General features: G+C 44.8%; 1 protein-coding gene across 1 annotated transcript in view; it reads left to right on the forward strand.

Moving 5' to 3' along the window:
• Positions 1 to 14,620, forward strand: part of PLCD4 (phospholipase C delta 4) — a 147,258-nt gene that overhangs the window by 72,576 nt on the left and 60,062 nt on the right. Inside the window, exon 8 of the mRNA XM_069227276.1 lies at positions 2,857 to 3,072. Within this exon, the coding sequence (XP_069083377.1) occupies positions 2,857 to 3,072 (216 nt within the window). The remainder of the gene's footprint in view (positions 1 to 2,856; positions 3,073 to 14,620) is intronic.

Consider the following 14,620-nt stretch of genomic DNA (forward strand, 5'->3'; position numbering starts at 1 on the left):
CTCTCTCTCAGCTCTCCTGGTTCTGCGTACCCATCTCTGTTCTCCTGTTCAATCTGGAGTCTGTACTGTTCACCCTGGAAACTACTTTCCTCTGCTTCCAGTACTCTTTATCAGACCAGGCACAATAAACATTCCTCTGTTCTAATCTTACTATACCTGTCCTCAGCTTTTGGAAAGCGTGGATCACTATACTCTTCTGTCCTCTTCTTCCTACAGTAGGGATCACTGGCTGGTCGCGTGATTCATGGCAGTCTTATCTGCCCAATGCATGATTTCTGCTTCCTAGAAAGGTCCTCTGTATCTCACCCTCTTCACTACGGTATCAAACAGGGTTATTTTCATGGTCTCCTGCTATTCTCTAGATGTACCATTCCATTACACTCTGTTATCTCCTATTAAGGATTTGAGTCTCATTTCTACACGGACAATTCCCACTGTTTCTTTTAATTTTCCTCATTCCTCATGCCCAAGGTTCTGCTTCTCTTTCTCATTCCTGCTTCGTCATACATTCTCTGCATCCGTCTGTTGTTTATCCACCATCTAAATGATCCTTCTCAACTTCAGTCTGCAGTCTTGGCTTTGTCTGCGGCTCCACACCTAAGCTTCTGAATCACATCTCCTCAGGCTCTAAGATCTGTAGTCTATGGTTTAAGAGTAAGTGAAACCAGAGACATTTCAAGGCATGGGCAAAGTGAGCTCTGGCCCAGGGCCCCAGCCTTTTGGGGGGTCCCCTGATGGATCAGGCTGTGTTCGCCACACATCCTGCCCTGATGATCTTGAATGATTCTTAAACATAGATTGTTTGAAGTAGCATTTTCCTTTAATTTATTTTTAATACAGGTGACTTGTGGGAGTTTTTTGCAGACATTCTGCAGAGAAATAGAGGGCTAGATTCACAAGGACCTATCGCCACCGGAGCGTCACTTTTCGTGTCGCTCCAGTTACGCTATGCATTGCGCCGTATTTACAAGATGGCATTAATCCACTTTTTGTGGCTTAACACCACCTTATGAATACGGCCCCTTCACACGCAGCACTTTTCGTGGAATTTGGGTGCAATGGGTGTTTCTGTGGGCGTACCAAAGCAACACCCATTGCATTTTGACGCTGCCTCAGATTTAAGAGTTTTCGTAAGCCTGAGTCAGCGCCAAAATCTAATAACACCCCAGGGGTGGAGTAAGCGCATCGCAACGAGGAAAAATGCTTTAATTTCTCCTCATTTGTTTCTCTTTTTGTATGTGCCGCATTCTGCATAGAATACATAGAAAGAGCAAATCTCCATTGAAGATTGTTTTTGTGCAGGAAGGTGTCCCCTTCCTGCACAAAAACAATCTCCCCCACAGCGCAGCCATCCTTGCACCATGGCATAAGGCTGGCTGCGTTGGCGCTCAGCAGCAAATTTACTTTATGGTGCAACCATGGTGTTGCTGGGTGGGAAGGGGTGGCACAATAAAAGTGGCGCATGGGGACCGATGCGCCACTGTCTTGTAGATCTGGCCGTAAGTATGGAATGTGTAGAGTGGGAGTTTTACCTGTCTTAAATAATACAAGAAATGGCAAAGTCAAAGAACCAATCAGGATTATGTCTGTGTGAGTTGGGTGGGTCGGAGACGGGAAGGGCCCAATTTAGAGTTCAGTGGATGGGTTACTCCACCACAAACCTGGCAGATATCGGTCCGCCATATTAGAAGTGCCATTGGATATAATGCATTTGCAATACTGAGGATGGGAGTAACCTATTCACCAACTAAATGAGCCCTAAGTTAATTTATGTACAAACACCCTCACACTGAGGAAACTATTCATGCAACCTCTGTCCAAGAAATGCAAAATAAAATGTTTGAAGGCAGCAGTGTTATTCTGTTGAGTGATAGGTGAGTTACGTATTTTCCTTCCAGTGACATCTTATTTTGCTGCTTCTTGGAGTTGCTTGAGGTTCGACTAAGGCCACCTGTTTTTAATTTATGTTCTTTTTTCTTCTAGGCTATTTGTGGCCTTGAGTAATGTACAGTCAGGTTAATTGCATTTTTTAAATGGCTGATATCTGTTTTATGAAAGACGTTTCAATTGTATGGCGTTTTAGCTGAAACAATGTTTTTTGCTTGTTTGTTTAAAAAACACATATGTACAAGGGTACCTTCACTGTGTGCCAGGGGCTGCAGTTCACATGGAACAAGCCCTCATGGGCCTCATTTCAAAAGAATCTGACACATCGGCTCTGATGCGTCAGATTTCTTGCGCTGCCCTATGACCCCATAACTACGCCATGCATAGAACTGTATTTACAATACAGAGTTCCATGGTGCAGGTTTTCACAGATGCGTCTGTGGCACTAAACTCACGCATTGCTGGACTAGCATAAAAAAGATGACGCTACTCCAGCAATGACAGGAGGCCCCCATTGAGAAAAAGCCCTGCAGCAGTTTTATGCCTGCTCTGAGCGGTACAATTCTGACGCAGTGAAATGTTGTAAATTTCACGGTGTCAGTTCTGCGTGACTTTTCCCAGGGGAACGCCTGCCTTGCATACATTGGTGCAGGTATAATGTGATGCAAGGCTTTACAAACTGATGCATTGGGCCCAATGTGTCAGTTTGTAAATGTGGAGCAGTGTAGAGCACTGTTTGCGCCGCAGTTTCTTAAAAAAAAAAAAAAATGCAACGGTGGTGAAAAGGCCTTTTAAATGATGCCCGATGTGTCTGATGCTCATCCAAATGACTGGTTCTATTTTCAGACCCACTTCAAACAAGGATCATCGCACCAGGGAATGGTGTCCCGGCTGCATGTGATGCACTTTGCCATTGTTCACTGCTTGTCCCAATTGAATCAACTCATTTTCTTTCGATTTGTCTTTTAGCAGCTGAAAGGAAAAATCCTTCTGAAGGGAAAGAAGATTGGCAATCTGCACGACTGTGCAAATGGTCACAGCAACGAAGCATGCTCCGGGGAGGTCACAGATGAAGAGGAAGGTGCAGAAATGGAAGAGGAGAGTCCCAGCAGTGGAAAGAGGAGCAAAGGAAAGACAACACCCCCTTCCCCTAGGCGTCGTACCCCTTCACCAGGTAGGCCACAGGTAAGATGACTAAGTGGGGTACCCCTTCCCTTCCAGGCTTATCCTTCTTTCCCATGAGCTCCATCTGCTCCCACAATCACCACACTAACACCCTCATCATCCTCTTACCCAGGCCATCTCTACTACCCATGGTGGTCACTTATGTTCAGACTCACACTCCAGCAATCTTCTCTAACCACCCACAATTCCTAGCTCATAGTATAGCCAAATCTTTTTTCAAGCCAACGTTCCAACCGCTCCCTCGCCATCCTCCGCACTCCATCCTTCATCACTGTGTCTCAGATATGAACCCTCCATTCACAGTTTGCACTTCCACCAACTTCATATACAGCTTCTGGAACTGCTGATCCATAGCGACAAAAGTACGTTTGCTCCTGGCCACCTCCACTCACAGTGTCTGCACCTTGGATTCCTAAAATAGACATGGATATAACTAGGGGCAGCTAGACAAGTGTGAAAGTGGTGGGATGTGAACGCCTTTCCCAAATTTGATGAATTGAGCTCGATAAATCAAAGAAAAGGTGGAGGAGGTTTTTCCCAGCGAGGAAAATTTTAAAAACAGAGAACACATTAAGGCACATTTGATAAAGATATGGGTAAAAAAAAAACTATGGACTTAAAAGGAAACTCTGAAGGGATACAAATGAAATATTCAAATATTTGAGAGTTTGTCCCCATTTTGCAGCTGTGGAAATTATTGGAGACACAATACTGTACTTATTGGCAGGTTTGTACAGTTCCCCAAGAGATGTGTTTCCACTTTGCACACATGGCAGTGCCTTCATTGCATCAGCTGATAAGTTTTGACAGGTAAAAGATCTTGGGCCCATATTTATACTTTTTTAGTGCCGCATTTGTATTTTAGAGGTTTACGCCGGTTTTGCGGAAAAAAATGACGCAAATGCGAAGCTAAAAAAGTATAAATATGGGCCTTGGGGATCAAATCGATCATCTCAATATACTACCTGTTGTCATGTGTAAGCGTGCGAAGGGGGCTGTCATTCACAAGAGTCAAAATCTCCACCTCTGCAATGGTAATAAATAGCACTTTACACTCATGGGATCTGCATGTATGATTTGATATTTTTGACCTGCAGTTATTATCAACCAAGATATTTCACTATAATCAGAGAAAAGGGGTTAAATGTGTGACTGCTTTTTAGAGCACTCATTCTAACTACTATCTTGTTTGTATACAGTTTTTTCACTGAAGAAGCATAACTGTTGTTATGAAAATGTGTCCCTGGAAGGCTTGTAATGTACAACAAACGCAATATCAAACGCACATTAACACATTTATGACTACAGTGCAAAGGTCAGATTTCATGTTGATCCCATGGTACTGTGTAATGGCTGTCAGATTGCATTCTAGAAACATTTGTATGATGAAATGTCAGGAATATATATATTGTGATATAGAATATTGCAAAAATAAATCGGGATCCAAAATATTGAGTTTACGTACTTTGTATGTAGACTACAAAAACATTTTTAAAAATGTTGTCAGAAAAAATGTAAGTATATGAAATGTCCATATATGTGTATGCATGGAGTTAAAAGAAGAAATACACTCACTCAGGAAGATTGTAACAGGGATTTACTCCAAACACGATGCGTTTCGGACGACTCTGCGACCTTGATCACATGATCAAATCCCTGTTGCTACCTCTCTGAGTGAGCGTATTTCTTCTTTTGACTCAACATTACTTCTGGTGTGCTCTGCCAGCTGACCCTCCACCAGTGCTTAATTTGTGCTTGTTGTTTCCGGTGCTGAGCACCGTCACCTATTTTTGAGGGCCGGGGCTTATTCTTCTGCCTCAAGTATTTGCTGCGAGCAAAAGACACAATGGGAAAGACGGAGGAAGAGAGAAACGAAAAAGCATTGCAAGGGGAGAAAGCAGAAAGCTGCAAGAGTGAGCTGAAGGGGCAGGGAGTGGCTGTAAATGGATTGAAGGGGCCCAAGATGGTTTCAGGATTACGCTGCCTCAGAATTCCATGTTCACACATTTATTTGCAGCAGCCGCGAGTTTAAGAGGAGGGCTTTGGGCACCGGCACCTTTTTATTTACAAATTAAGCACTGCCCTCCACCCTCCTCGGGGAGCGGGTCTATTTGGAGAGAAGTATGGTTTGTATTAAATATGTGTACATATATACTATTATCCATCAACAGAAGCCAGAGTTCAGAGGCTCAACAAACCGCAGTCCGTGTTGGGCTCCAGATGCCCAAAATGCCACAGTCTCTCATCCACATATCAAGCATATCACTGTACAGGGCTGGCTTTACGGCGGTGGGAGCGGTGCGGCCGCACCGGGTGCTGACCTTAGGGGGGCACTGTGTTTAGCAATAACGTAGGAAACTTGCTATTTAAAAGCACCCACTGAAAAGTTCCTTGTGCGTATAGCCTTCAGGAAGCAAATAAAATGTCAAGATTCCTCTTGTGATTAATGTTCTTGCTACAGAGAGAGATCGGAGTTTTCTATAGTGGCAGCTTTGACTCAACACAAATTAGCGTAGAGGGTTACTGTGCCTGCTGCAAAGAACATAATGATATTTTGTGTGGATAGCTAAGTGGATTAGTAAAGCCAGCCTTCACAAGCCCTTTAAAACTAATGAATGTATGTGAAAGGGGAGCTATGGAGAGCCGAGTGGCACATTTTCAGGGTGGTAGTGAGGGATCTGAGGAGGTGGTCATGGGTTAGGAGGGCACCAAAAGAAGACTGTTGCACATGGCACCACCAACACTAAAGCCGGCCCTGATCATGGACACTCCTGATTTGCAATGCAAGTTTATTCGCAAAGTATGCCTTCAATGCATTTCAGCTGTAGCCTTGATTACGGTAAGGGTAAAGGAAATGACTTGGTCATTACATACCCGAGATCAGTGACAGCAAAAATGGACACCACTTAGTGACAAAGAGTGTAAACAAACATCGAAGGTAGCCGTCATAATGGCGCATACGTTATTAAATCACAGTAAATTGTAACACTAGGATGATCTTCTTTGGCACGCAGAAACCATCAGTGACTGCAGCTGAAAATAATTGGCGTATTCAAACTTATAAAGAATCCTGTTGTGCATTAAATAACCAACTGATTGAAATGTTAAATGCACTATAACATGCATAATGGAGCACAAATATAAAGTCTGAAAACAAATACATCAGACCATAGCACATGGAAGTGATAAATGCAAAGAGAAGTGGGCCATGAACACTGTGTATGCCTGCGCCGTATGAAGTATTATGTCAACCCAATGCGTACCGATAAATTATGGAATATGTAGTCTTCCAGTGTTATCAAAAGCCCAGGAATGTTTAGGTGATAGGATGTAACAATATGAACAAAAAACAGTTTTGAAAGTGCACAATTTAGTACGCATAACATAAAAAAATGAAAACCATTATCATATGCAGTACATGTCACAAAAATTAAACCCAAAACGAGTAGCCGTCATGCCTGCGTAGTTTGAAATAGCCAACATTGGCACAATAAAGGATTTCAGCAAATATACATATTGTGACCCATGTGCGTATACTCAAATCCTGCAGGATGGCTATCTCACTGGAGTATCAATGAAACACCAGGGTACTCTACATAGTTTGGGTGCTTACATACTGTAATTAACAAAGTGGCTGAAGTCATGCCAAACCACATAGCTGTACTGAATAAAAAATATCAATCTCGATATCAATGAGACGGTGGTGGTATTCAACGTAGTCATAGGGGCGTATTATGACTTTGGCGGAAAAAGCCCGTCCGCCAAAGTCCCAACAGGTAGGTTGCCGCCAGTGTGGCAGCCTCCCCGCCGGGGCCATTACGAGTTTCCCGCTGGGCCAGCGGGTGGAAACTCAGTTTCTGTCTACTGGCCCAGCGAGAAACGGCCTACAGCATTGTCTCCGGCTTGTAATAGAGCCGACGGCAATGCTGTAGTGCGTAGGGTGTACCAGCACCCGTCTCAATGTTCACTGTCTGCAAAGAGAATGTCTCTCCAAGAGTCAGATGGTCCAAAGTTGTCAAGCTTTGGACTAAGACGTGGAATCGCACCAAATCCCAGCCGTCCCTGAGCCTCTCCAGAGGTGCTGAGCACTCACCCATCTCTGTGGAGAAAGACGGTGAAAACGGGAAGAGAAGAGAAATACAGTTGTGGCAGATTTAGCATTGTTAAGATCCGTACAAGCTGGCATGCTGACTGCCTTTCATGCTCGATAGTGGGCTGCTTTCTGAAAAAGTGAAATCAAGAATTAGGCACACATAAGGTACAATAATTCCTTTTAAGAATATTACAATAATCATACCCTGCTCCAAGACACAGAGAACAATGTTGAGACCAGGCATCTCAGTGATGTCTCAGTCTCAGTGATATCTCAGTCTCAGTGTTGTCTCAGTGAGACTGAGTGATGTCTCGGTGATGTCTCAGTGTCGCCTCAGTGAGATGCAATAGAAGAAAGGCTGTGTCAGTAGAGAAGTACTGAGGCTTGGATAACAAATGTGAATGACATTGAGCAAAGCAAAGAAGTGCTGAAATTGTGAAGGTTTGTCAGAATATTTCTTGGGAGGTCCTAGCAGACTGGACAGGTTTCTGAATCCAGAGGAAACTGAAGGGGAGACTGTTGTTTGATTTCCTCCAGAACTATTGCCATCATTTGCAGTGAAGTCTGCTGAAGGTTAGCGATGAGATGAGGTTTGATTGATGCGATTTTTAAAGAAAGCTCTCTCTTGACTAACTGTGACTAGATCTGTATGAATTTTGGAAATGGCTTGAACCATCTCCTGGAGTGGATTCTTAGCAGAGTCCATGCCTCGTAATGAGTCTGCCAAAACTTCAGATTGAGATGTGGACTGTAGGAAAGTACCCTCTTTTTGGCATGTTACTCCCAATTTCTGCCTGATGTCAGTGTGTTTGACTGTGCCACTGGGATCCTGCCAACCAGGACCCCAGTGCGTATGCTCTTTTTCCTCTCAAATTTGTCACTCCCTACTGGTAACCCAGTATTTCATCCCAAATTGGCATACTGGTCACCTCTTATAAGTCCCTAGTATATGGTACCTAGGTACCCAGGGCACTGTGGTTCGAGGGGATCCCTATGTGCTGCTGCATTACTTTTGCCACCCGTAGGGAGCCCATGCAAGGCTTCTGCAGGACTGCATGAAATGGTGCGTGCACCCTTTCACAGCCATTTTCACTGCACCAGGTCACTTATAAGTCACCTATATGTCAGGCCTTTAAACCCTGCAGGGTGGGTGCAGAGTACCTGTGTGTGAGGGCACCCATGAACTAGCATAGGTGCCCCCACATCGTCCAGGACCATTTTCCCAGACTTCGTGAGTGCGGGGACGCCATTTTACGTGTGCACTGGACATAGGTCAATACCTTTGTCCAGCTACACAATGGTAACTCCCAATATGGCCATGTAAGGTGTCTATCACCTGGGAATTGTACCCCAATACTGATTCTAGTACTGGTTAACAATTTGATGCACTCTGGGGGCTCCACAGTGGACCCCCAGTACTGCCAAACCAGCCTTCTGAGGTTTTCCAGGCAGCCCCAGCTGCTGCCACCTCACAGACAGGTTTCTGCCCTCCTGTTGCTCAAGCAGCTCGAGCCCAGGAAGGCAGAACCAAGCATTTCCTTTGGAAGAGGGGTGTTACATACTCTCCCTTTGGAAATAGGTGTTACAGGCATGGGAGGGGTAGCCTCCCAGAGCCTCTGGAAATGCTTTGAAGGGCACAGATGGTGCCCTCCTTGCATAATCCAGTCTACACCGGTTCAGGGACCCCAGTCCCTGCTCTGGAGTGAAACTTTACAAAGGAAAGGGGAGTGACCACTACCCTGTCCATCACCACCCCAGAGGTGGTGCCCAGAGCTCCTCCAGAGTGTCCCTGGGTTTTGCCATCTTGGATTCCAAGGTGATGGGGCACTCTGGGAGCATCTGACTGGCCAGTGTCAGCAGGTGATATCAGAGCCCTCACCTGATAGGTGCTTGTAGCTGACCAAACCTCCTTTCAGGGCTATTTAGGGTCTCTCATTTGGGTGTTTCCTCAGATTCGGATTGCAAGACTCCAGCAGGAATCCTTTGCATCTTTTACTTCATCTTCTACTGACAAAACTGTATCTAGACCCTCCAGGAACTCTACAAATTGCAACAAAAAAGCAAAGATGACTTCTGCAACATTGTATCTTCAGCTCCTACCAGCAACTGCAACTGTTTCCAGGTAGTGCATCCTCCAAGGACTTCCTGTCTTCAGCCTGCATCAGAGGAAGCAAAGGAATCTCCCTTAAAGTGAAGGAGTCACTTTCTTGCTTCAGCAGGCACACCTCTGCAGCAACGACCGGTGGCGTCTTTCCCCTCTCCTGACGACGAGCGTGGATCCAGCAACATGGTTGGTTGACTGAAGTGACCCAAACTGTCCAAAGGTCTAGCTATCTAACTTTGGTGGAGGTGAGAGCTTGCCTCTCCACGCAAGGCAGTACCCCCATGCACCGCGTGACTTGCAGTTGCCAAGGCTTGTGTGCGACCTTCCACGAAGTTCTTTGTGCACAGCATACCTTAAGCACCCAGCACTCCATCCTGCGATGCACAGCTTCCTGAGTGGTTCTCTGGTGCCGTGGGATCCCTTTGTGTCTTGCTGCGTGAGCCTCCATTTGCACCTTCTTTGTCCCCGTGCTGTGGGACTCCTGTGCGCTCTGCCTGGTCTTCTGAGGGCTCTCTGAGTAGCTGAGAGCCCCCTCTGTCTCCCCCTCTTGGGTAGAGGCCACCAGGTCCCTCCTGGTCCTGGGCAGCACCATTTTCTGCTAACTGCGAGGTTTGCGTGTGATAACGCGTCCAGCCCTTATGAATTACCTGTACCTGGACACGTTGGAGGTCGGTGAACCTTTTAGCCAAGTTGGGCTCTCCTCATCCTCGAATAGTCGGGTTATTTAAATCAATAATCAATAACTGTTGTACGCGATAGCCAATACTCAATTAATAGATCGAAATAACACATTAGGAATCAATAACAGTTGATATTTCGACGCACCATGACCTTTCAGTCATGAATAACCACACCGGTTTATTGAAGTTAGTGAATTTATTTCCCTATATTAACAAAGCTAAAACAATGTATATAAGTCTCAAAACCAAATGATATATGTATACGAACATTACTAGCTGTCCATAACGGCGGAAGAAACGCAATCTACGAAATATCTGAATAATGGTGCATTCAGTTATGGCAATGCAAATCACTAATATGAGTAACTGTATTTGACTAATCTCGTACATTGGTCAGCATAACAAGATTTAAATTCAACATGGTGCATCAATTGTATACCTCGACTAACCTCTAATTAGCATTGGCATGTGTGGGCTTCATGCAAAACGAATTTAGTCAACACAAATTTGGAAAAACTTCTAGCTTGGGCCCTATTAAAATAGCAGTTGGTACCTAGAGGGAAAACCCAATGCATAATACAATTATCCTTTCATATTTACCAATTACAATCAGCATTCAAGAATATCTTCGTCCTGCAGGTATCGGTTCGGTCAGCATGGGGCAGAATTTCAAGGGGGCAAAGTTAAGGGCAAGTTTCCTTGCAGCAGCAAGGAGAATGGGCAAAGTTATTGCATGGGCAGGACGGGGACAATTTAAAGTTAAAGTCTCTAGGGTGAGAATTCTCAAAGTCTCTTTCTCAGTAATAGAGAAAAGGGCATCAAGATGTCGTCTAAGATGGCGTCTGGCATTCGGCTTCAAAGATGGCATCAAGGAAAAATGGCTGACTTCTCTTTGTCCAGTGGGTTTAAGTAAGAAACATTCCAAATTCTGCAGGGTCTTCCATTGGAGGGTTCATAAGGTGGGTTCAAATTGACCAATGAAAAATGTCTTTCTACTAGCACTCATTTATGCATACATTGTCCTTGGAGCCTTGGAACACAAGTTGCAACATGGGTTGCCAATTATTTTGATATCTGTACCTCCTTTGTCTGCACCTGCAGAGACTGACCTTGCTTCAAAGGGGATGAAACTGGCCTAGTACGAAACCTTGGAGATAAGTGTATTAGTCATCTCTACTGGAAAAATACAACTTTTAAACGTGAATATATGTTACATTAGTTCAAGGAAAAGCCACGCAGTTAGAATTTGAGACCATGCAACTAGGCCAAAGCCTCTACTAAATTTAAGCTAAGCACAAACAGTTTCAATAAGAAATCATGACACACATTTGCAATTATGACGGATTAATAAATTTTTTAATTCTCCATGATTAATAAAGCACGATTATAATATTGGCGAACTACTCCGAGGGCACAATTTCCCTCGTACATTATTTTCTTCACTAAAATCACATTACATTATATGATTTTGGTTACGTAATATGTGGATATATATAGGACCTTCTTTCTCTGCGTCATCACGTGTGCCAAGGCTTGTTGGCGGAATCCACCGACGCATACCAGACTGCAATCATCCATCTAGCGTGGGACATCATCTGCATCAACCAGGAATCCGCATCTGTCTTCTTGGGTGCAGTACTGACTGTTGTTCTTCACTGTTGGTTCTTCTTTTGCACCTTCATCCGGGTTAGCAGGGACTCATGTTCTCCCTAGACTCTTCAGTGCTTCTTGGACTTGGTCCCCTTCTTCCACAGGTCTTCAGGTCCAGGAATACATCATTGGTGTCTTGCAGTCTCTTCTGGTTCTTGCATTATCTTCTATCACGACTTCTTGTGTGTTCTAGGAAACTTACTGTGATTTACTCCTATTTTCCTGGGCTCTGGGGTGGGTTCTATTACTTACCTTTGGTGTTTTCTTACATTCCCAGTGCCCCTCTACACACTACACTTTCCTAGGTGGGAAACGCCTTCCACTATTTTAGTATGTGGTCTGTGTTCCCCCTAGGCCCTTTGCAACTTATTGTGATTTTCACTGTTTGCACTGTTTTCAACTGTTTTTACAGCTATTTCTGCAATTCTAGTGTATATACGGTGTACATTACTTACCTCCTAAGGGAGTATAGTCTCCAAGGTATTTTTGGCATTTGTGTCACCAAAATAAATTACCTATATTTTTGTAACACTGAGTATTTTCTTTCATGTGTGTGAGTACTGTGTGACTACAGTGATACTGCATGAGCTTTGCATGTCTCCTAGATAAGCCTTGGCTGCTCTGCTACAGCTACCTCTAGAGAGCCTGGCTTCTAGACACTGACTACACTACACTAATAGGGGATACCTGCACCTGGTATAAGATGCAAGTAACTTTGGTACCCACTACAAACCAGGCCAGCCTCCTACAGGGACTCATTGTGAATCCAGGCCTTCCCTGGTGTCTCCAGAGGTGTTGAACACTCAGTGGAGAACTAGGCAAAAATAGGGAAAGAGAAGAGAAACACAAGAGTGCTTGCTGTTGCAAGATGGCATTGGTCAACCTTGTACCAGGCTGGTGTTTGCTTCTTCACTGGTATGCAGCCTGGCTTTGATGATCTGTGATACAGGGCGCTTTGAATAAGAAGGGTAAGAATCAAAAAGTTAGGAACTAGGCGAGTATGAGATACTAAAGCACCTTTTAAAGAGAGTACAGTGGTCTACCCTGCTCCAAGACCGATGAAACTTTGTTGAGAGCAGGTGTTGACCAGGATGCAAGCATTGATCCTCAGGAACCAGAGAGCAGTAGTCTTAAACAGCAGCAGCGACAGCAACAAGTAGACAGACAAAACAATAATCAACAAAGATTTGGACAAAGCATCAAACATAAGGGCTGGGATTGGACAACAAGGAACCGGAAAGGAAGCCCCTCAACAAAAGTGTTGAGATGCAAGGCCGAGTGGACAAACTTTACTTGAGCGAAGAGCCAATACAACTACGAGAAGTGACCAGCCACAGAGCCATGTTTGCGGTGATGTTAAAAATGCTCTGCTCGTGATAACCAGAAGTGATTCTGTCACTAGGAACTTCCACTCCTATGGTGGTTAACGGTTTAGTTGTTCTCAGATGCCATTGTCCTGTCTTTCATAGCCTTCAACCCCGGCGTTATCTGTACCGAGGAATTCTGTAATTCCTTCACAGAATAAAAATGTGATGACTAGCTTTGCCAGATCTCTGGGCTGGGGGCATGATTCCTGTCTTTACTTAGACAAGAGTCATGTCCATGGGGGTTGTGCGCCGAAATATGGCGCTAATCCGGTTACAGTCATTTTCTTGACTCTAACCTGACTAGCACATTTCTTTGACACAGAACCTCTAGTTTTCTCTACGCCTCCCCCACACGGTTAGCGTCAACTATTTTGACGGCAACCGGGCCTTACTGCCGGCTAACGTCATCCCATAAATATGATGCCCGGCTGGCGTCTTGGGATGGCGCTAGCCGGCAGTATACTTTTTGATGCTAAACTGTGCTAGCGCAGTTTTGCGTCAAAAAGTATAAATCAGGGCCTTAATTTCTCCAGTTCTTCTTATCTGATTTTAAGTGCTTTGGTCTGTTTTGGCTCATTACACATTTCGCTGTTGTTTAACTTGTCCTGGGAATGTTACTTTGTTGGTTTCTTGACTTTAAAATGGCTGATTCTGCCTGAATGTAACTCTCAATCCTTTTGGGATTGTCTGCTGCACGTGCCTTAGCTTCTAGGGGTAGAGCAGAGATTATGTAAGAATTGTGGTTTGGTCTGGTCAGACTCTCCTTTTTAAGTTATTAGGGGTCACCCTAAATAATTGCAGCTACTGACAGCGGGCACTGCCCGGACACCCGTAGTGATGAGCCCCCCCCCACCCCCCACTGCACCACGTTTCCCACACCAAGCCACAAGCAGACTGCCGTCCACACTGAAGTACTGTGAGATAGAGGTAATTTCATGCACAACGTTGTGCTTAGAATATATTTAAGCATGAGGTTCTCTCTTGTTTACAGCACAATAATGTACGTGGTGCGAGGAAAACATCTGATACTGCTGAAATGAATGAGAGCCATAGATAGTGTGCTGTTGAACCCAGGGCCACTGATGCCGCGCGGCTCTAGGTGTCATTGGTAAACATCGACTGTAACCCAATCGAGCTTGTGGTGGGAGCACAGCGGGCCCCCCCCCGTTTTCATCGCAGGGCCTGTCCCACAAACACAATGACGCCCCTCAGCTGTGTCAGTGCTCCCCGTGACTGAGCTCCTTCCAGGCCGCCTTTGTTGTAAGGAGATCCTGGAAGTTCTCAGAGGTCGAGGCTGGCGTAGGACCCTACTTAAAGGTGGGGGTACTTAGAGTACCACCTGTGAGATAAATGAGCTCACCCCTGACTTACGCTGCGAGACCCAAGAATTAACAAAGGATTGTTTAATAAAGAAAGAGAGAAAAAGATGGATTGAGAGCGACTTTTAGCGGTAATGATAAATAGAAATCCTGAACGCAAGGTACGGGGTGGGAGAACATTGGAGGGGCTCAAGAGCTCAGGCAAAAAGAGAGGGAGAGACAGGCAGAGGAAGAAAGACAGATACAGAGAGAGATACCAACGAAGAGAGAATCTAGAGAAGGAAAGATGTGAGGCAGAGGGAGAAAGACAGAGTAAAACGAGAAAAAAATGAATG

Source organism: Pleurodeles waltl, chromosome 3_2 (assembly GCF_031143425.1).
Source record: "Pleurodeles waltl isolate 20211129_DDA chromosome 3_2, aPleWal1.hap1.20221129, whole genome shotgun sequence".
In the NCBI taxonomy this organism is placed as follows: domain Eukaryota; kingdom Metazoa; phylum Chordata; class Amphibia; order Caudata; family Salamandridae; genus Pleurodeles; species Pleurodeles waltl.